This window comes from Molothrus aeneus, chromosome 21 (assembly GCF_037042795.1).
Source record: "Molothrus aeneus isolate 106 chromosome 21, BPBGC_Maene_1.0, whole genome shotgun sequence".
Classification (NCBI taxonomy): Eukaryota; Metazoa; Chordata; class Aves; order Passeriformes; family Icteridae; genus Molothrus; species Molothrus aeneus.
The window spans coordinates 3596138-3617642 of record NC_089666.1 but is presented as its reverse complement, the minus strand read 5'-3'; the positions used below and the strand labels follow the sequence as shown (position 1 = coordinate 3617642).

Here is a 21505-nt window from a genome sequence, read left to right as displayed (position 1 = left end):
AAACCTGGCTCTCAGTGTGTAACCAGGGACAGACAGTTGTACCTCTGAGTACACTTAACCAACATAAAATTATACATATTTTGAGGTTATATATATAATTTTTATATATATATACTTATATAAATGATGCCTGGAAAGACTATGGCTGTGATTATCCTGTAGTATGCCACAGTTTTAGCTACAGATTAGAAAGAGTCTGTATAAAGGTGGGGTAGCAGTTGGTGTGACTTGGCTAATAATGTATTTCTTCCCTTATGTCAGTGAAAGAGCCATTTAAAATAGGTAAAAATGGAGTTTTCACCCAGTCATCTTCCCTTCTCTTGAGCAGTACAGATGTATCCATGGGTACTCTGTCATTTTTGTCAGTGAAAGAGCCAATTAAAATAAGTGCAGATGGAGTTTTCACTCAGTCATCTTCCCCTCTCTTGAGCAGTACAGGTGTACCCATGAGTATTTTTTGTCATTTTGGTAGATCCTCTCTCCCAGTAAGTCCTGGACTAGAAGCCTGCTGTCTGAACTCCTGTGAGTAGCAGAAAGTGATTTTTCAGGCACTGAAGATCTTACTTCAGTGTTTCTTAGAATCTTCACTAAGGAGCAAATGTCTCCTTTATGGCCAGGCCTACATTTAGAAGACAGAAGTCACCACTTAAAAACCCATGATCTTTTATGTGCTTATAATTGGGGTTTGTTTTATTTGCCCTTTGAATCACCAGGTACACCCAAGATTTTCTTTGTGTCTGAAGAGCTGACAAACTTGCACCATTTTACCTGAAAGCAGAAATTCTTAGGTAATCTTTTTACTGGACCTCAAGAAAAATCTCAAATATACCAAACCTAAATTGTGGGGAGACAAACACTGAGCAGTTTGTCTTTCCACGCTCTTCAACAGAATGGATCAGCAAGAACAGTGGGCAGTCAGATATTTTCTGCATGAACATTAAATTAGTGTTTGTCTTCGATCTGTCACTTCAGTCTCCTTGCTGGCAGTAAACACAGACAGCTTGTCTCTGATCAGCACTTCCCTGGGCAGAGCTTGCAGGAGAGGCAATGGAAAATCCTGACATCCCCTTTCAGCAGCTTGGTTTGATGTTGACTACAACCTCAAATCCCCTGTACCCAACTCCTAAAAAAACCTTCCCAGTGAGGACAAAGCCTTAAGGAGACGAGGTCATGCTCCAAGTGGGATATTAAAGGCACCCAGCTGGTGCAAGTGCTTCTTTCCCAAATGCTAACAGTTCAGGGCTGGCTCTGGCCACAGGGAGCTGTCAGGAATTATGTCAGAATATTTGCAAGGCCCCTGGGAAATGCAGGAGTCCTGCCTGGCTGAACTGAGCCATTTGATTTTGGGTTTGGGATGTGCTGGTTGTGCAATGCTGTGGCTTTCTGCTGCTTGGATTGGAACCCAGGCCCCTCAGAGACCACTGTGTTTATGTTTGATGTGCTTGTGGAAGTAGGTTTGTCCCTTCAAAAGCAAAGTCTCAGCCATCAAAAGGGGTCCCAGGGTTTATTTCCCTGGATGATGATGTGCAACTGTGGCAGATTGTTCTGTGACACCTTTTCTGATGGAAGGGGAGGGGAGTGTGTGTGCGCACATGTGTGGGAAAGGGATCTGGCACTTTGTGTGTCCTTCAGAGCCAGAGTTCAGCACTGGGTCAGCCAGCTCCTCCTGACATCACTGCACTTGTTTACAGCTCTCACTGAGCTCTCCTGATGCCTTTGACCGCTGACACTGCCCCATCTCAGCCCAGCATTTGTGCAAAACCAGACATTTACAAGAGCATCTTGCATTTATAAAGGGATTTCAGTTTCTCTTCCTCACTGACTTGAAAGGGACAATAAGAAATAGAAAATTCTTAACCACTGAAAGTAAACTATGTTTATAAAATAAATTGTGTAAAAATATATATATTATATATATAATTCTATATATATTATATTATATATATAATTCTATATATATTATATAAAATTATAAACTACATATTTTCAGGTTATTGTTGAAATTGTAAATACACTAAATAATCAGAATGCTGATTATAGACTGAAAAAAGATCCATCTCAGAGGGAGTTGATATATTTGGGATGAAGTTAGAATGGTTTCTTTAGCCACTGGCATCAGTAAAAACAGTTAAAACACTTTTGGTTTGCATTTAAGTCCCAGATTTAGGCCAAGTAGTGTTATTTGTTTCAGATTCCAGGTTTCTAAGTGCAGTTCCAGCACTGACAATCCATCACTGCTGCACCTGGGGATTGCTGTCCTTCAGGCCATTACTTTGGTTGGGTTTGTCACTTATATCTCAGTGGAAGCAAAAAGTGAATGTGAGTCAACCAAAAATAGGCCTGTTTTTTTAGGGCTAAATTTCACACACTTTCTTGGAGCAGTTTCCAGATCCCCAATGCTCTCAAGCTGCTGGCAGGGAGGGAACCCTTCAGGCAAAGAGCTGGGCTTGTGACTGCCTTTGAACACACTGAGAATTATTGTGCCTCAATATTCTATTTCTGCCCCTCCGTTAAATCTCAGTTGCTGCCCAGGTTACTTTATACAGTTTATTTTATTGGAAAGTCAGCTTTGTCTCGTTCTGTGATAACTTCATTGATTTTTATGTTCACATTGAAGTGAATTAACTTCATTTTGCATTGCAGTGGCCTGAGAAGCATGCAGTCACATCCAAAAGATGGGAACTTCCAGGCAGCTGGAAGTTAGGAATATGCTAAAGCTGGACTTGTGACTGCCTGACCAGCACCTCTTGTTTAAATAACATTTGGCAAATTGGTTATTTAAATAACCATTGTGGCAGAATCTGAATTTGAATTGCTTTGATCATTTCTGGCTAAAAGTAATGAACATGCATATAACTTTTGTTTTTGCATTTAGATACCATTTTATTTAACAGAGCTGTGCTGTTTTTCACATTTTTTGAAGGCAAGGTAGCTGCTATATCTTAACAGTGTATTGAAAAAAATTTCATAATCAGTGAAAGATCCTTTTTAAGCCAGAGCTGTACCCCTGGGTGGGGGTTGTGCTCTGGGAGCTTCCAGTCCTCTGGTTCCCATCCTCCTTCTTTAATTTAATAGACTGAGAGAGTTAAATATGTCCTGAAAACTGCCATTTGTACAACTCATGAATAGATTTTAGAGATTCTGCTCTGTTGCATAGCAACAGCCACCATTAAAAAATAACATTTTGAAAAGCACATGAAAAGATAGGCAACCAGTTAAGCATTTCAATATTGGAGCTTTCTTCTAAGCAGTCTCCTTTATTTCTTCAACTAAAATTCTTATAAGAAAGGCACCTTTTGACAGCTTTTTATATGGTTTGAAAATGGTAGCAGTTCTCTTTTTCTAGAGGCAGAGAAAGGCTTGTAGGGGAGCTTGTCTGGAGCAGTTGCTGGTGTTTATACACAAATTTAAGGCAGGCTATTTTAACTCCAATACTTCTCCAGTAACCTCACGGGAGAAGTTATTTTTTCAGTGAAGAGCTGCATCCTATTATGCACATGGATGATCTGGAGCATATTTGAGCCCTTTCTGGAGGGCAGTTTATAATGACAGCATTGGGAACATTATTCACCCTTAGGTTTCTTATGGCTATTTTTGTTGCAAACCTTCTCCCAGCTTAACAAATTTAAACCCTTGCCTAGTTTTTCTTTTCAGTGATGTTTTGAGTATAGCATCAAATTGATAAATCTATATTTTTTTAGTTTTATAGAGCTTGTAGAGAATTTTTTTTTATGTTCCCCAAAATAAGTGAAGTGCTGGTGAATTGCTCATCATGATTTAGCTTGGAGCAAAACTGAAGGTGTTCTGAATTAAAGCTGACAGTCCTTTAAACTGGTAATGCAGCATAACTAATGCTTTTATAAGCCATGCAGGGTCTAGCCTAGGAGTCAGTGCTGTCCCTGGGGACTGGAAGTTAAAACCACCCAGCATTTCAAGGTTAGGCTGCTCTGCTCCAGAATCCATCTCAGAAATAGAAAGGCAAACTCCACAGAAGAATCCACTTTGACTGGCACCCAGTTTGTAGCTCTTTAATTCTTCTTTTACATACATTTATATTGTCAGGTTTTTCCATTTTGATAGTTAAGAAACAGCAGAATTTTCAGTTAATTGTTGGATGAAGAGGCAATTTGTGGGCAATTTTGCCCAGTCAAGTGAAATAACACTGTATTGGAGTCACTTTTTAATTTTACATGTCCTTTTCTCCTAACATTACCTTGTAATCTAACTTTTGGATTTTTTTTAGCTTTCCAAGAACAGTTACTGTTCAGTGTAGACATAGCTTTGCATTGTAGTAAATGTCTAACATGAATATTTAACCTGCCACAGGTTCTTTACCCAGATAGTTATATGCAGTAAGTAAAAATAATAATGCAGCATTTTGGAAGAAAAATGTGCACACAGCTAAACTTCAGTGATGCTGAAATATCCTGTCAGACCATCGTAGTAATTTCTTTTCCCCCTTTGAAATGTTATTTACTGACTTTCTATCCCTTCATCTTGTCTGCTGTGCTTGCAGGACAAAAGGCCTTTCTGCACCTGCATATTTCCCCTCCCCACAATTTCCTGACATTTTTATAGGAATCTGGATTACAGGGATGCCATGCCAAGCAGACGGAGGCGGCAGCAGCACACTGGTTATTTTTGCAGGGTGGAGCATTATATTTCTATTGGTGGGTGTCTCCAGAGCCTTACCTCAAACACAGAACTTTCCTAACCCCTCTCCCCACCCCCAGATTCTCCACTTCTTCCTGCTCTGCAGCCAGAGAATCTTCTGCAGGATATTTCTTTTGTGATTTTTCTGTGATATTTCTTTGTGATAAAAACAGGAGCGGGCTCCGGGTACTGAAGTGATTTCAGCATTTATTATAATAAAAAGAAAGGCCTAAAGCAAGGGGTACTGAAGTGATTTCACGATTTATTATAATAAAAAGAAAGGCCTAAAGCAAGGGGTACTGAAGTGATTTGAGGATTTATTCTAGTAAAAGAAAGGCCTAAAGCAAGGGGTACTGAAGTGATTTGAGGATTTATTCTAGTAAAAGAAAGGCCTAAAGCAAGGGGTACTGAAGTGATTTGAGGATTTATTCTAGTAAAAGAAAGGCCTAAAGCAAGGGGGCCCGGCAGGGCAGGAGCGGGCCTGGGGTTCCTTCAGCAGCGATGGCCCCGATGTCCCAGGGGAACGGCTCAGCTTCCCTGGGTCAGGAGCCCCTTTTTATCCTGTTTTTTGTCCCTTGGATTGGTTTCTGCTTGGATCCTTCATTTGCATGAAGGTTTTAGGCCTTGATTGGCCATTGCGGTTCTCTCCAGGCTGGCTCGTGGTGCACTTTGCTGAGGTGTGTTATCACAGAATCACAGAATGGTGAGGTTGGAAGAGACCTCTAAAATCATCGAGCCCAACCTATGCCCTAACACCTCAACCAGGCTATAGCACCCAGTGCCATGTCCAGGCTTTTTTTAAACACATCCAGAGATGTGATTCTGCCACCTCCCTGGGAAGGATGGCACTGCTTTGCCATCTTTTGCAACAGAGGGCAAAGCAGTGAGGATGGCCCTGGGAAGAGCATTCCAGTACTTTATTATTCTTTAGTGAAAAATTTCTTCCTAATATCCAACCTATCCCTTCCCTGACATAGCTTGAGTCTGTGTCCTCTATGCTATGCTGAGTACAGTATTTCTCATAACTACCCTTTTAACTCCTTTTTACAATATAACAACCAAACTAACAGTACATGCTTAACGATCTATCAACTATTTTACAACAGTTTCTAACCTATTTTTAACACTTGCGTGCTTTGGATCCCTGCAGCAGCAGCCTGTTCTCACACGTGGGGTGGCAAACCACTCACCATTACAAGTCTGTCCTTTCTTTACCCCACAGATGCTTGCAGGGACCTTCCAGGGTGACAGCTTGTGGCCACTTGGTGCATTTTGTTGGAGCGTTGCACTCGGTTTGACCCTGTCCCAGCGTTAATGGAATTGTAAAGGCTGACTCCTGCCTGACCTCTCCTTGCAAACAACCCTCACCCTTGCCCTTCCTCCTCTGCTCCGAGCAGAGCTGCGAAGAGCTGCTCCCAAGGCAGTCTGGAGTGCTGCAGACTAAAGCAATTGGGGGAAAAAAAAACCCTGGAAAAAAAGAAAAAAAAATCAGCATGGGGCCACCTGTCCTTACATAGTCCTGACTGTGAGAACAGTGGGCATTTGTTCCCTTCTTCACAGGGAGCTGCTCTTAAATGCCTGTGTGCACACAGAAAATCACACATTTTCTTTCCAAGGAAGGCCCCTGTTGAACAGCAGGCAGGTGTTGACATACTCCTCTGTGAGTTTTTTTTAGGTGCTGTTTGGTTTCTTTAAGAGGGAAAAAGGGGTACATCTGGAATTGACTGTTGTTTAGGTGAATAATGTTAATCCCATTGAGTGCTAAGTCAACATATAAACTAATAAAAGTTCTGACTCCAGACTGAAATGATTGGAATTCGCTCCTTTAGTCGCCTTCTGAAGTCTCTTTAGCCCTAACTGTTAATCTCATTACTATATGTTACTCCTGGACTTAAACCAGTTTATTATAAAGTCTGTGGTTTGTGTTTACCAGGGTGGCAGAATTAAATTTAAATTCAATTCTTACAGGCTTTACAACTGCTAAATAGTAATCTTGAAAAGCTTGCATGTAAAATAGATACAGAGGCTTACTCTCTCGATTCTCCACGTTAACATGCAACTTTTCTCATACCTGTCCTTTGCAGCTTTGATATTCACTGTGGGAACCGAGAGAAATTCTCCACTGGCCTGTTTTGTTTGCTTACCTTTACAGAAGTGTCACTAAGGGGCTGGGTTAAGTATTTTGACCTACTTCAGGCATCACAAGGTTCTTTTTTTTTTTTTTTTTTCCTTTCTAAAGCAAAGATTGGCTTTTCACACTGCAGGGCCACACCTTTCCCTCTTCCAGTAAATAATCAGCCTTCAGCTGCCTCTCCCATGGAGAACTCCTGAAAGAACTTGTCTGCCTTTGCCTGGGGCCAGGAGAGGGGAAGGGGTGGAGGAGAAAACTCTTCTGCCATTGACAGGCAAAAGACCTGGAGCTTTTGAGGCTGTGGGATTTAGCTTCCCTTTCTCACGATATGCAAAACTCTGCCAGGATTATGGGACACACTGGAATGCATTTTTTTTCCCCGAAGACAGACTGCGAGTTAGTAGTACCAGGCAGTTGTGAATATAGGGGGATAAGGCTGGCATACTTCAGTGGATTATCTACACTTTGTACTTCCTAAAAGTATGCAGGAACTCTTGAGTGTTGGGCGCAGAAAGGCTTTCTGTGTTTGAACAAAGGTCTGTGCAATTACAGATACCAGCTCACACAGAGCAACTTTTGTTCCCCTGCACTGGGAAGGAGGTTGAAAGGGGGAATGAAATGTGTTGACCTATCAACTACTTCCTATCTCTGCTATCTGGGGCTGGGAGTTGTGGTTGATTTGTGGAGGCAGCAATAATGAGATCAGGCAGGAAGGGCATTTGTGTCTCTCTGCAACACTTTAATCTTTCTGTGTCTTCTGATTGTATCAGAGAATTGCTTCACGAATCGTAAAATGGAGAAACTTTGAGAGTGGAAGTTATATCTGCTAATCACAGCCCACCTTGTGCTGTAATAGACCAGGAGTGAAGAGTTCTTTCCTCAAATACAACCCAACAGTGGCAGTTGTGGTAGGACACCTTTCCAGTACTGCTCCAGCTCACCGGAGGCAGAAATTCTAGCACAGCGGGTTTGCTGAAGATACAGTGCCAAAATAATTGATGATGTAAAAGGGCAGCATTCCTTTGCTGCCGTTCTTGAATTGTGCTAGCAGTAAAATCAGACTGAACAACTTAACTAGCCTTGTGAATGATGTAAAGTTAGCTCTGACCTCGTGTCCTGCACTAGTAATATCCTTCAGTCTCTGGAGGCATTGATCACATGTTTATGTTGTGGTTGATAGCAGCTTCAGTCTAGACCAGTTTATATAAATTAGTGGCTTTATCTGATTTTGTGGTGGTCAGAAGCATAACTCTTCTTGTGCTATGGTGAAAGTCAAGCTGTGGACTGGTGCTTTTGGCACAGAGCCAGTGCCGGTCTCTGTTAGACAGCCTTGCTTAGTCCAACAGCAGCAAAACCCTTCCCTCTGACTCCCCTCTGACCTCAGGACAGGCCTCATTAGCAGATTAAATCCAGAGTTAAAGGATCCAGAGTTAATCCTCTGGGAGCAGAGGATGCAGTGCCTGCCCCTCCTGCTGAAAGGATATTCCTAAGGTCAGATAAGGAGTTCCGTGACTCTAGATTGACAGATAAGGTTTGTTTTGCAAAAACCCATCAATAAATCCTGGGAAAATCTTCACCAAGTGTGATGTCACAGCCCTTGCCTACTTTGAAGTTCATCAAGGGGAGGAGGGCACGTGGAGTTCCTCCATCATCATAAATCTCTTCTTCCCTGTGTCCAGTGGTGGGATCCTGCCTGCAGTGCCAGGGATGGCTTTCCCATCCCACCTGCAGTGCCAGGGATGGCTTTCCCATCCCACCTGGACTGTCAGGGATGGCTTTCCCATCCCACCTGGTGTCTCAGGGATGGCTTTCCCATCCCACCTGGAATGCCAGGGATGGCTTTCCCATCCCACCTGGTGTCTCAGGGATGGCTTTCCCATCCCACCTGCCTCCCTGGCTGCTGCCAGCCTGGGGTCACACCGAGGTAAGCACAGGCAGGAAGCCTTGGAGCTGGATTTTATCCACCTCCCTGGGCACCTGTCCTCACCAATTTTCTGGTCAGTAACTCTGTGAGAGGAGAGTGTGTCTGGTGCCACAGGAACAGGCAGGCAGGGGAGGATGGTGAGAGATGGAGAGGGGAAAGAAATAACAGCTGGATTCTTTCCAGAATGGAAAACTGTCTGTCCAAGAATTTATCCAAAATGCAAATTAAGTATTCCTCTGTCCACCACTAAGTTCTGGTGAATGGGTGGCTGTGCAGCATCCTGACAGGCTGGAAAATCATGAACCTTATTCCTCTCCTTATTCCTTCTCATTTTCCTCTGTCCAGACAGGAACTTCTGTGTCTGTTGGAGTCATTCTCAGCTTCCATTTGGGACACACTTGCTGCCAATTTAGGCTTGCACTTAGAAAGGAAAGAGGAGACAGACCAGACTCTGAGCCTCATGTCTACATTTGAAAAATTGTGCTTCCTAATAAAATGGACCATTTCTGAAACCACAGCTCTGGGCTCCTCATGAGTGCAGAGCCCTGGAATCCCAGCTGGGGCAGGGTGAAATGAAGTGGTGCCTTTCTTGATGTTCACTGATGTTTACTTTCCTGATGTTTACTGAAAAATATTCCTTTATCCCAAGGGTTGCATCCCAAGGGAGGTGAAGAGCCAGTGTTTGGGTAACTGGAGCTCATGGGGAGCAGCAAACAGCCCCAGGCCCACAGTGGCTCAGCAGGGAGCAGAAGGGTTTGTTCAGGAGCATTGGATGATCATTGCTAATGGCACATTTTGTAGAAGAGGGTGAATGCAGGAGCACAGAGAACTGATGAGTTTGTAGCAAATCTCAGGAGGCAGTAGGAGAGTAAGGACCCAGAAAACATCAGAAACGTCAGAAAACTGCTGTATTGCCTGTGCAGAAAGAGTACAAACCAAGCCCTTCCTGAAGATGTTCAGCAGCAACAGAAGCCTCAACTGTGAGACAACTGCAGCAACTCCAGACTTGTCTCGCTGTAAGATCTGATGTCCTGGGAGGCTGGGGGGAAGCCTGTGCCAATTCAGTCTGGCCAGATGTAAGAGAGAAATTTAAAGTCTCATATGATCTCATAGGAGCAGTCAAGCTTGAATTTGGACCAAAAGCACATTGTATTGAGTTCTGAGCTTTATCCATCTGTAAAAAGTAGCAGAAATGACGGCAGGAGCCCTCACTTCCCACTGGGTCATCAGGGACCTCTCACAAAAGAATGGTCTTTTATTTACTGCCTTTCTCTTACACAGGCTGAAGCCTTCACCTGAGTGTGGACAGTATCAAAGACACGAAAACTTCTCATGGAAAGAAGTCAGTGTTGAAATTAATGTTGTCAGCAGGATAAGCAGCAAATTCTGTCTTCCCCAGATGGCCCAGATTTTAAGAGGGTCACCTTGCAAGACTTGCCTGAAAGATATTAAAGGTCTCAATGAAACTGTTGGGGCATAAAAAAATAGTATATCCAAGAGTTGCATCACAGACAGATGTTCCTTTGACAGGTCATCCTTTGCTTAACTATTCTTCCATGTATATTTCCTGACATTCAATGCACCAGTGGTAGCTCCTGGGAATAGGAGGCTCTATGGATGTTTGAGACAGATTGAAGTGAAGAGTGAGGGATCTACTTTTTATTCAGCAATAGCAGTGTGAAGCACTGGAATATCAGATATGTGAGCACAGTTTCCTGCCTTACACTCTCCTTGTCTGACACCTTATTTCTGTTTCTCTCCTCTTCCTGTCCTACCTTCCATCACTCTTCAGCAAGTCACTTCATTTTTTAGTGTGTACATTGACTAATCCAACCCTGCCAAGAGGGTGAAGTTCACCCGGATGCAAAACTCTGTGGGCATCAAACTCCATGTTTGCAGTTGACATTTTGTGGTGGTTTTTTTCCTCCCCTTTCTGGAGAGGTTTTCCCTCTCCCTTTCCATGTGGGTTGTGAAAGGGAGAGCAAGTGTGCATGTGCTCGCAGCTGAGCAGTATTTTGTAAATACTTCCTGAGAGCTTGTGAAATTTCTCACATGTTCTTGATTTCCCTTCAAGTCTGCAGTGTACACATGAAAAATATTCCTTGGTCTAGCCCTGGGATCAGAAGTGAGTAAATAGCCATCAGTTTTACAAGCTTTGAGGAGATGCCAAGCCCTGATGGCCGAGGGTGATACGCTGAGACTTTAGAAGCCAGGCCAGTGCACAAGCTGCAATTTCAGCATATGCTTTCTTATAGTTTTTAAGTGTGATCACAGCTTTTTCCTTGAAAATTACTTCCCCTGAGATAAGATTTCCCATGAAATGGCTCTGGCATATTTATACACACTCTGAAGTTTCTGCTTAACCAGATTTGTTAGTGCTCTGGAGAATTTGAGGATATAAATCTTATCAGTCTGGGCGTGTTTGTGTTCACAGATGTGCCAATGACATGGAAATGGGATTAATTGTAAATGTAACTTGTTTAGGAAGTGGTTGAGGATTTGGATACTTCTGCATTTTAGCCTTGCTGGGGCACACTAAAGAGCTCTTTGACCCTGCCAGAGATTAGTTTTAGTACCAGTTATGAGATAAGCTTAGCTAGTCCTTAAAAAATAAGCATGTTAAAGCTCCCTGCCAGAGATTTGTTGTGGGGTAAGAATACTGCACACATAATTTTTTTATGTTTATCTTGCTGTTATTAAGTTAATTGCAGGGATTGAGCTATAAGCAGAGATGCAATTCAGACCTTTTTCTTTCTGTTCTTTCAACTTTTAGAAAACTCAAAGACTCTTTAATCTTTGAAGTGCAAGTGTGCTTATTTTTAACCATTAAAAAATCAATATACTGGTCAGACTCAGTACACAGTAGTGTGAGAAGGAACTGTAATTCTGGATCACACGTGCTTGGAAATAGCACCACAATTTTGCATTTTCAATGTAGCAACCATTTCTTCTCTCTCTTTTGGATCTTGCTCCTAGAGTCACAGAACAGTCAGCTGATTGCAGTAACATGCTCCATTCAGTAATTTATTTTTTGCAGAACAACAGTGACTCACCCTTTATAACATGATAAGTACTGAGAAGGCTTAGTTGAAGAGCAAAAACCAGAGATCAATTCATTCATAGATGTCTTAAGCAACAGAGATGAAATTATATTCCTGCCAGTAACCTTGAAAGAAATAGCAAATAAGGTTGTGTAATCAGAAAAAAATCTTGTGGTTACATCTGCTTAGCTGCACATTAATGTTTGAAGGACAGTGGTGGAAGCTCCATTTCAAAGTTGATGTTTTTGCCTCTCTAGAAAGAATTGTACTGGACAAAGCCCCATGATGAGAGTTAATGAACCTGGTGACTTTTCAAGTTATTTCTATTTCTGACCTCGCTGATGGTGTAGAAATGCAGATAGGGTTGGCTGATTATGTCTCATTGTAAATCAGATCCATTTTGAATGTTTGTTCTATAAATATTCCGAATTTTCTTTGTGCAAGAAGCAGTGTTTAATTTTTATTGTGTTAAAAGGCAGTGGCAAGTGAAATCCTGTATATAGGAGCTGCAAAATAAATTCATGCTTGAAATTTCTCACTTTAGAAGTCCGCTGTAGGATGAACACTTGTTTGAAATGCACCTGAGACACCAGCCTGCAACCAGCATTGCAAGTAATTACTAGGCTGAAAAAATACATTTTATTACAGAGCAGATTTTATCTCCATACATAAAACAAGAAGTAGACAGCACACCAGATATTCAGGAAGGTCTGTGGTTTTAGGATAAATTTGTCATTTTGCACATGTGTACAGCAAAAACAGGGAGAGATTTGAAATGACATGATGCAGAAAAATTTCCAAATGTTCCATATATTGGTCACATTGGGCTTCAGATCTGAGTTTTTGTTTCAGCTTGTGTTGCTTGTAAAGAATCTGTAAACAGAGGATCAGCAGTGGAGCACAGGTCCCACTTGATACTCCCCATGTAACAGAAAGTCATTGCTTTTCTTAAATGAAGCAAAACAACAGCCCTGGCAGTGAACACACATCAAAGATTTCCATCAACCCGCTGAAGTCAGAAGCATGTTTTAATTATTTTAGATATGAAACAGAAGCAGTTGGACTCTAACAAAAATTTCTTGCTACAGATCATCCTGTGGGGTCGGACTGAGAAATGCCTGAAGGAGACCACGGAGGAGATCAGGATGATGGGGACAGAGTGCCACTACTTCATCTGTGATGTGGGCAACCGTGAGGAGGTCTACCAGCAAGCCAAGGCCGTCAGGGAAAAGGTCTGGGAGAAATCTGCTTGGGATGATGTCACCTTGATTTTTTAAGACTTTCTAAGTTTTCTGATGTTTACATTCTTGTAAGGAACTTTCTAACACACTTTATGTAATTAACTTACTGTTTTGCATTCTTTTATAGAGGAGGAGAAATTTGATGGACTGTTGTTTTGTCCAGTGTCATTGGAGAGGTGGCACTGTCATCCTCCAATCCACTGTCACTTTTAGAAATCTATAAATGTTGGAGTCAGAAATTAAAAGCTCTCTTTTTACCTTAAAAGAGCAGCATGTAATAATAAGATAACACAATAACATTGTGTTATTTCATGTCCTATAGTGACAGGAGGGGGCTGGAGGAGCTGGGGGCCTCACCCTGAAGGAGAGGAGACTCAGGAGGATTTTTTATATATATATATATATATAAAATATTATGTATTTTATATATATTATATATATATCATATTATATTATATATATGTACTATAGAATATAATCCACAGATTATAAAAGTCTGCCCCTTAGCATAGTTCACCCTGGAGGTTTCATGAGTAATTTCACACATTTCAGTGTTAAATAATTAAATAACAGCCCCCTCTGTATCCACAGGGATGTAAATGGATCAAACTCAGCTACCCCAGTTACTCTCAGCAGCACTTTACTCACAGGGGGAAAAACAACAGAGCATTAAGTGAGGAGAGAGCACCAGGAGAGTAAATGAAGGGCAGCATGAAAGACACAGGGTGCTAAATTGTCAGCTGCATTTATAAACTTCCATAATTAGCCTGCACTTTCATCCTTGCCTCCTGCAAATCAAAGTACTTTGACTTTAAATAGTGCCATGCACTTCTGGCTCTGCATGGAGGGTGCAGCCAGGGAGGTCCAGCTCTGTGCCCAGGGAACAAGGGACAGGATGAGAGGAAATGGCCTCAAGTTGCACCAAGGGACATTTTAGATTGGGTATTAGTGAAAACATTTTTATGGAAAAGGTTGTAAAGCATCAGAATAGGCTGCCCAGGGCACTAGTGGAGGCACCATCCCTGGAAGTGTTCAAAAATCATGTGAGTGTGACACCTGGGGACGTGGTTTAGTGCTGAACACATTGGTGGAGCTGGGTTAATGGTTGGACTTGATGATCTCAAAGGTCTTTTCCAGTCTCAACAATTCTGTGATTCAGTATTTGATGAGAAAAAAATATATGGGGAAAAAAGAAGGGTGGGCATTGATAAGATTGTACAAAGTCCAGCTACCTATATGAGGTGATACAAAGGATTATAAGGCCCATAGTCAAGAATGTCAAAAACTGTGAAAATAATCATGTATTTGGGCAATTATGGCTATTCAGCTCTAATGGAAATGGCTGATTTGTGAGGAGAGATACCTTTTGTCACAAGCTTTTTTTTTTTTTTTTTTTTCAGGTGGGTGACATCACCATCCTGGTGAACAATGCTGCTGTGGTTCATGGGAAGAGCCTGATGGACAGCGACGACGATGCACTGCTGAAATCCCAGCACATAAACACCCTGGGACAGTTCTGGGTGAGAGAAGCTCTTGTGTCCCATGTAGCCAGAGTTGGTGTCTCAGTTTGGAAAGACAGGCGTCTGCTAAGGAAGGCAGGAGCCTCCCATGAAATGGAAAATGTAAACCCTCCCCACCCTTCTGACTTGCTGTACATTTTAAATTAAGGGGCTCTCAGGCAAAAAATATGGGAGCAGGAATAACAGTTCCTCAATAGGTAAGAAAATAAAAGGATAAAATAAACAATGCAGTGGACTAGAACAACACTGACAGAGTCAGAACCCAGCCTGACACCCTGTGGGTCAGGCTGTTGGCAGCAGTGCCATTGGAATTGTGGCTCAGCCCTCCTGCAGTGCCAGGGGTGGCTCTGCTGGAGCAGGGATCCTGGAGAAAGGTGCAGTCTCTGCCTCTGAAGATCCAGGGCAAGAGGCAGCTGCTGTTCCTCTGGAAAATGTAGTAGAAATCTATCTAGCCATGCTGGTGTTCCAGAATCTCCAGATTATATCCAGGTAGGAATGCTTGGCTGGTGTTCCAGAATCTCCAGATTATATCCAGGTAGGAATGCTTGGCTCCTCCCTCTGGGCTCACATCTGCCAATGGGATGCTGTAGTTCTTATCAGCCATGCAGGGACATTCAATAGCTGTTATCAGCAGATGTCTCCCTGGAGGGAGGAGTGGTTGTGGAAGAGATAAGGAAAACTGCTCATTTGACAAAAGACAACTGCCATCCAGATGGTAATAGAATACATCTTGCCTTGCAATCTGGAACAGCTGGGAAGGAGAGTGACAGATTACAGCCAGTAGATCTTTAAGGGATGCTTGGTAAAACCAGTCTGTCTTGAAAACAAGAGAGAAAAAACAATGTGAGGGGGAAAGGCCAGAGGAAAGAGATCAAAAATAAACATAATTTTTTCAGTAGTATTCAGTATTTGATGCTCTTTATTCCCATTCTGTGATTTCCAGTAAAACATTTGATGTCTTTGTCAAAGCCTGAGCTCACAGAGGAGTTTCCTGTATGGTGATGAGAAAAGAACATCAGAGGAGTGTGGGACTACAGGGAAGGGAGCTGTGAAACTTCAGTCCATTTTGAATCAGACAATAGAAATGAAAAAGAGCTTCTTGTGATTTCATCACCTAGTTGAAGACTTTATCCTGTAAAAGTTCTTAAGCATAGAAGGCACTCTGTTCATGGCCTTTATCTGGGGGTACTGCTTATATATGTGCTAGGAAAGACTTTTGTTGTGTTTCTACACAAACTTTGCCCACTTAGAATATCAAAAAATGACAGAACAACGAGGTCCTCTGCCACTCCTTTCCTTACATAATGAACAGGAACACTTGGGCTTGTTGTGTCTGTGTCACCTTTTTTTTTTTCAGTCAGTGCTGGTTTTGTTGTATCACTGCTAAGTGATTCTTTTCTTTTAACTCTCTTATTCTTCAGACCACCAAAGCATTCCTGCCAAGGATGCTGGAGCTCCAGAATGGGCACATTGTTTGCCTGAACTCTGTCCTGGCCTTGTCAGCCATCCCTGGTGCCATTGACTATTGCACCTCCAAAGCCTCATCCTTCGCTTTCATGGAGAGCCTGACCCTGGGGCTGCTGGACTGTCCTGGAGTGAATGCCACCACAGTCCTGCCCTTCCACACCAGCACAGAGATGTTCCAGGGCATGAGAATCAGGTCAGTCCAGGAGAACTAGAAGAAAGCATCTCATTTTAAATGAATCATCAGAATACACTCCTAATTAATGCTTCATTTAGTTAAGAGAATTTGATGTCTCATTTGGCTGCCTGGGAACAGAGGGTCACTTTAGGCCACCTGGGAGCCATCAGACTGGTTCCCTCAGTGTGCTGGGATATTCCTGCACCACCCTGGCTGCTGCTGAGAGAACTGGAAGCTGCTTTTCCCTGCATTTTCAAGCCACACCAGAGAGGGAGGGGAAGCCATCTGCAATGGTCATGCAGAAGGACCAGTCTACAAATTACTTGAGAATTAACAGTACAAGTTCCTTCTTTTTTCACTGGAATACTTAATCCTTTCCCAGTGAAAGGAGTGACAGCCACTTACAGAAGTGAGACTATCAGTAACTCCTTTTTACCCCTGTCCAAGAGAACAAGTAGTGGCTGTCCAAATTAATCTTTTACAATGGGTAAAATAACCTTTAATACAGATTGTGCTCTCTTAGTCAAGAAAATCTGCAGTGTCAAGCTATTGCAGGAGCTGGGAAAAGCCTTATGTTTGGTGTTAAAAGCAATGGAGAAAAATATTTGTCTTTCACCTGTCAAGGATTTGAATCAAACAAAGAGGAACAGAGAGTAAAAGGAAAAACACCATCACTGAAAAGGCAGCATTTGGTATTGGTTTGCATTCAAATGAAGAAAAACCCTGAATCAGGGCTCTGATTACTCTCTGCCACTTCTCCCTGAGGGCACCAACATGTACATTCTTAACTGTTCAGCTAACCCAGTAGTACTAGTTGGAACTGGGCTTTCTGCTTTTGGGCTTTTTTGGCTGGAACTGGAATTTTCTGCCTCTTAGAGACACAGCCTGTCCTGGGCATGTTTGAAGGCCAGGTCCCAGCAATAACTTAGAGTAGCAGGACGTGGACAGTGACACCTTAAGGAAGGAGCTTGGTTCACCTGTAATTATTTTATTTTCTCTGTTCAGGTTCCCTAGTCTTTTTCCTCCTCTCAAGCCAGAGACAGTGGCCAGGAGGACGGTAGATGCTGTTCAGATGAACCAAGCCTTCCTGCTCCTCCCATGGACAATGCATGTCCTTGTTATCCTAAAAAGGTGAGTATTTCCTTTGCCCAGCAGTGGCCACACAGGGAAGGCTGGCTCTGTGTCTGTTCCCTGAGGCAAAGCTCAGGCTGGCTGGAACTGTGCTCTCTTCTCTGTCATGGAAGCAAAAGGGAGACACTTTGAAATTCCCTTTGGAGGTGTTTTCTCTTTGTATAACCCCTTAGGAAGCCAGTTTCGTTCCCAAAATTTGGATTCCTGAGGTGTAAACAGGATTTTTGTCTAGGGAATTTTGTAATAATTAACTCACACAGGTAGTTGATTGGGATTTATTAAGTCACTTGTTGGACTCCAGGCTTTTTGTTGTGCAGGATTTCTGAACCACAAGGCCTGGACATCCCACCTGCATTTAGAGAGCATTGCCTGTGTTACATCAGTGAAACTATTAAATCAATATTTTTGTGTGTGATCAGGACTGAAATTTTAAGGTTCCTAAGGGAAAAAATCACAACTTCACATCCTGGCACAACCACAGAGAAAGGACATTCACCTTTGTGTTTCCATGACAGTTTGCACTAAAACCTTTGGAAAAGCTGCTGCAGTCAGGAACTGAAACAAGGCAATAAGAGTTCTGTGGAAAATAATTTCAGTATTGCATTTCAAACCAGAAAAAATAATTCACAGTAAATGCTTCGCTCTGAATGTAAAATTTGGAGTAAAAGTTCCCAGAAATTCTGTCAAGAAGAAAAGGGGCTGTTCCATTTTATTGTAAGAATTAATAGGTTATTTTCATTACAGTAGCTGTCAGGAAATCAGATCTCTATCCATACCTTAGGATAAGGAGGCCACATGCCTTGCACAACCAGATGGCAGGTTAACCAGAGAATTCAGGTTAAATCTGTATATATCAGAGTATATTATATATATATATAAAATATTTAGATATATTTAGATATCTAGTATATATATAGTATATACTATATATATTTAGATAATATAGTATATATATATTATATTTAGAAGGAATAAAACATAATGGTATCTTCCAAGTTACAGCTTTTACAGACTTTTTTGGATAAATATCTGTAGAGAAAGAGTGACTGGATGGAACTTTTCTCCCTGTAAGCCTCCTCACAGCAGGAAGCTGATGCCAGTTTTGTCTGTGTCTCTCACTAGCTGGTTTTTGAACATTTGTGTATTTATGTCCATAATTGCACATTTACATATCTCTCATTAGAACAGATTGAGGGGTTGGTCTCATCTGCTCGTTTTCTTTCTGCTTCCACACCAGCATTCTCCCCCAGGCAGCACTTGAAGAAATCCACAAGTTTTCTGGGAGCTACACCTGCATGAACACTTTTAAAGGCCGAACATAGGCTGGCACCAGGACTGCTCTGCAGTGAACCCAGCACAAGCATGAAAATCCTCCAGGACTGGGAATCAGCAGCTCTTGGCTTTCAGCCTGTTCATGTGACTTGTGCTGCTCTGAGGCAACACATTTCTTGCAGGTCATATCCATAGTAACATGACCTTTGCACAGGATTGAGTGAGTGGACTATGGACCCTTGGAAAGGAAAAACAGAAAGTGTGAAATGTTTCTATGATGTTTAATTCTTTAGAGTTCAATTGTTAAATCTACTCATAGTTTTAAGATGTGATTTTTGTTTCTTAAGTGTCTGTGGGCTGTCTCAGTGGAGAGGCAGCACATCCCATCCCAAACACACTCTGTGCCCTCTCTCCAGAGGAACTGCCACTGGTTTCATTTCAGCTTTTTGATTGGGGAACTTCAGAATTACTTGGAAGAACTAAAAGATACAGACATTTCATGGACGCTTCCTTCTCTTTCTTCACTTCCCATCCCGTGATGAAGCTGTTCCAGCACACACTGGGGAAGGAGCAAACCATGAAGCAATGTTTTCTTTGCTAAAGGCCACCCAGGACTTCTCTTTCTGGGCCCAAAAAAGCTGTTGTACTTCCCCTCTGGAGGCTGGACAGGAAGGCTCAGGCAGCAGAGCTGAGAGTTTAAATAGTGGAAGATTCTTTCTGTCACTGAACTCATTTGTGAAATTGTTGTTCTGATTTTTTTTTTTTGTTCATTTCTGATAAAATATAAATATATTTTTAGTGTTAATTCCAGATTGCCACACATGTAGGTAGCAGCACATTGGGGGTGAACTAAATCTAGAAACTAAAACTAGAGCCTGCTTGTACAAACATACATTCACTGACATAATCCATGCAGAGGAAAATCCATTGTATCAGTGTGCACAGTGAGGTGGAATAATGCTCTAAGAGACAGTGCTGCTGTGCTCATGAGATGTGAAGTTTGGGAGCACATTTAGCAAAGACCTGATTAAATGCATTTTGAATTCATCTGGGAATAAACCCATTGTGCTTTAGGAACATTGAGTCAGGCACTGATCGGCCAAAAGTGATAAATATGCTTGGACGGAGGTGCCAGAAGCAGCTAGACTTTATTTATTTTTGTAGTGAAATATTGTCTTTGACAGCCTAGGAAGGGCAACACTGCATTCCTGTGCAAAATTCAGTGAGCAGCACATTGGAGCACTGCTAACAGAGAAATTAATATAATTGCAATACAGGAAGTAGCAAGTCCAACTGGAGACACCTGAATGAAGTGCCTCAAGGATGGATGTGTGATTAAAGGAGAGAATTTAGGGCTCCTGACTCGAATTTCAAGCTTTTCTGTAGATGTCCTGTATGGCTTGGGGCAAAATGCATCATCTGAAGGAGCACCCTGACCTGCAAAGCAGATATTTCTGGTGTTTCCCTACCTCAGAATTGCAAGTGTGACTACCTAAATGCCTGTCAAAAGCTCAGCAAATTCAAATGCAACACGTTACAGAAAGTCAAAGCAGTATTTGTTCATAGACCAGGAGCTTCTGTACAAAATTGAGATGATAAAAAACCCATATTCCACAATACATCATCTAAAAGACTTCTGAGGTAGAGCAGAAAAGCTGTGAGCTGTGTTTAAAACACTCCTTTGGTTCTCCCATGTAGAATGGAGACCTGCAACTGAGATGCAAAGGTGTGAGTGTTAAAATCAGGTCTGACCTTGCTGCAGACCCTTGGATTTCTCCTTTCTGGAGCTCTCCCAGAGGAAGGTGCTGCCAGAAGTGTTGAGGTCCCTCTGCCTGAGTCAGTGCAGAGCTGTAACCTGCAGCACTGTGACACCTCTGGATATCTGATATTCCTGGATATCTGAGGCTCTCTGGAGAGGATGTAAAGAAACTTTAATCTCTGTGATTTTGAGACCCACCCTAATAGATGCTTCCAGCTTTATTTTTTGTCCATTTTTTTGATAAACCCATCTCACTGAAAAGTCAAGTGCCATGAGAGGAGAACCCTTCAGGGTTCCTTCCAGAGCCTTCCAGGATCTGCCTGGAATACTGAAGGTACCAGGTTTATCAGGAGAGGTTTGGGAGAGGAAGATGTGGTGGTACCAACTTCCCCTTGTGCTCTCTGATCCTTTCCAGTTTCTCATTAATCCCAGCTGGCCGTGCCAGCCTTGTAGCTGCAAGTGCAATCAACTGTGCTCAAAGAGCAGCGTCCCCTTGAAATTAAACCTTTGTGCTGAGAATTCTGTTCATTGATAACTTCCTAATGCAAAAATGAGGTAAAAACACACTGGAATCCAAATCCTGTCCCTTCAATAGATCTGCTCTTTCCCTGCAGCACACAAAAGTTGTTGCCTATCTAGGTTTGCCTTACACGCTGTTGATTTCTTTCTGATGTTTGCTGTTGATTTCTTTCTTTCTGATGAATATAAACAAGTCAGGAGGAGCTGAGGCTCATCCTCTCTGCTCTCTGGCACACGCAGAGCTCCCTCTGCCTTCCCTGGGGTCCCAGAGCAGACAGCAGGTCAAATAGCAGTCACAGTGGGGGAGAGGCTTGCAGCAAACAGAAAATAATGAGGAAAACATTAACTTTGCTTTTCAGATAGCAGGGAGGAGTTGGGTAAGAGAGATCCTTCCCTGGTGAGTGTTGCAGACAGGACGGGCTCCATCGAGCTGCAAACGTGGATGGAGACTCTGAAGAGTTTTTTTTTAAATAGAAAGGCTCCTCTGGAATGCCTGCTGGGGTCTGCTGGGACCTTCCCACATAGGGGTAGGGTTGGGTAATCCTGAAGTGCTGCAAATGTGGACAAGCTTTGTTGAAGCCTAAGGCCTTCTCCGAGGAATTTCCGCCCTTTGATTTACTTTAATTTTGATTTTCCCCGCTCTCTCTGCTGCCTCCTGCTCTCCACTGCACA

The 21505-nt window shown here is 42.4% G+C and overlaps 1 protein-coding gene across 2 annotated transcripts in view; it reads left to right on the top strand.

Annotated features, from left to right (window-relative positions):
- The window catches only part of DHRS3 (dehydrogenase/reductase 3), a 31864-nt gene extending 10879 nt beyond the window's left edge, over positions 1-20985 (top strand). For both annotated transcript variants that reach the window (XM_066564096.1, XM_066564095.1), the window contains exons 3-7: positions 12838-12981; positions 14391-14510; positions 15932-16170; positions 17158-17283; positions 18521-20985. In XM_066564096.1, the coding sequence (XP_066420193.1) occupies positions 12838-12981; positions 14391-14510; positions 15932-16170; positions 17158-17283; positions 18521-18605 (714 nt within the window). In that variant the 3' untranslated portion in view covers positions 18606-20985. The remainder of the gene's footprint in view (positions 1-12837; positions 12982-14390; positions 14511-15931; positions 16171-17157; positions 17284-18520) is intronic.
- The last annotated feature ends 520 nt before the right edge of the window (positions 20986-21505 follow it).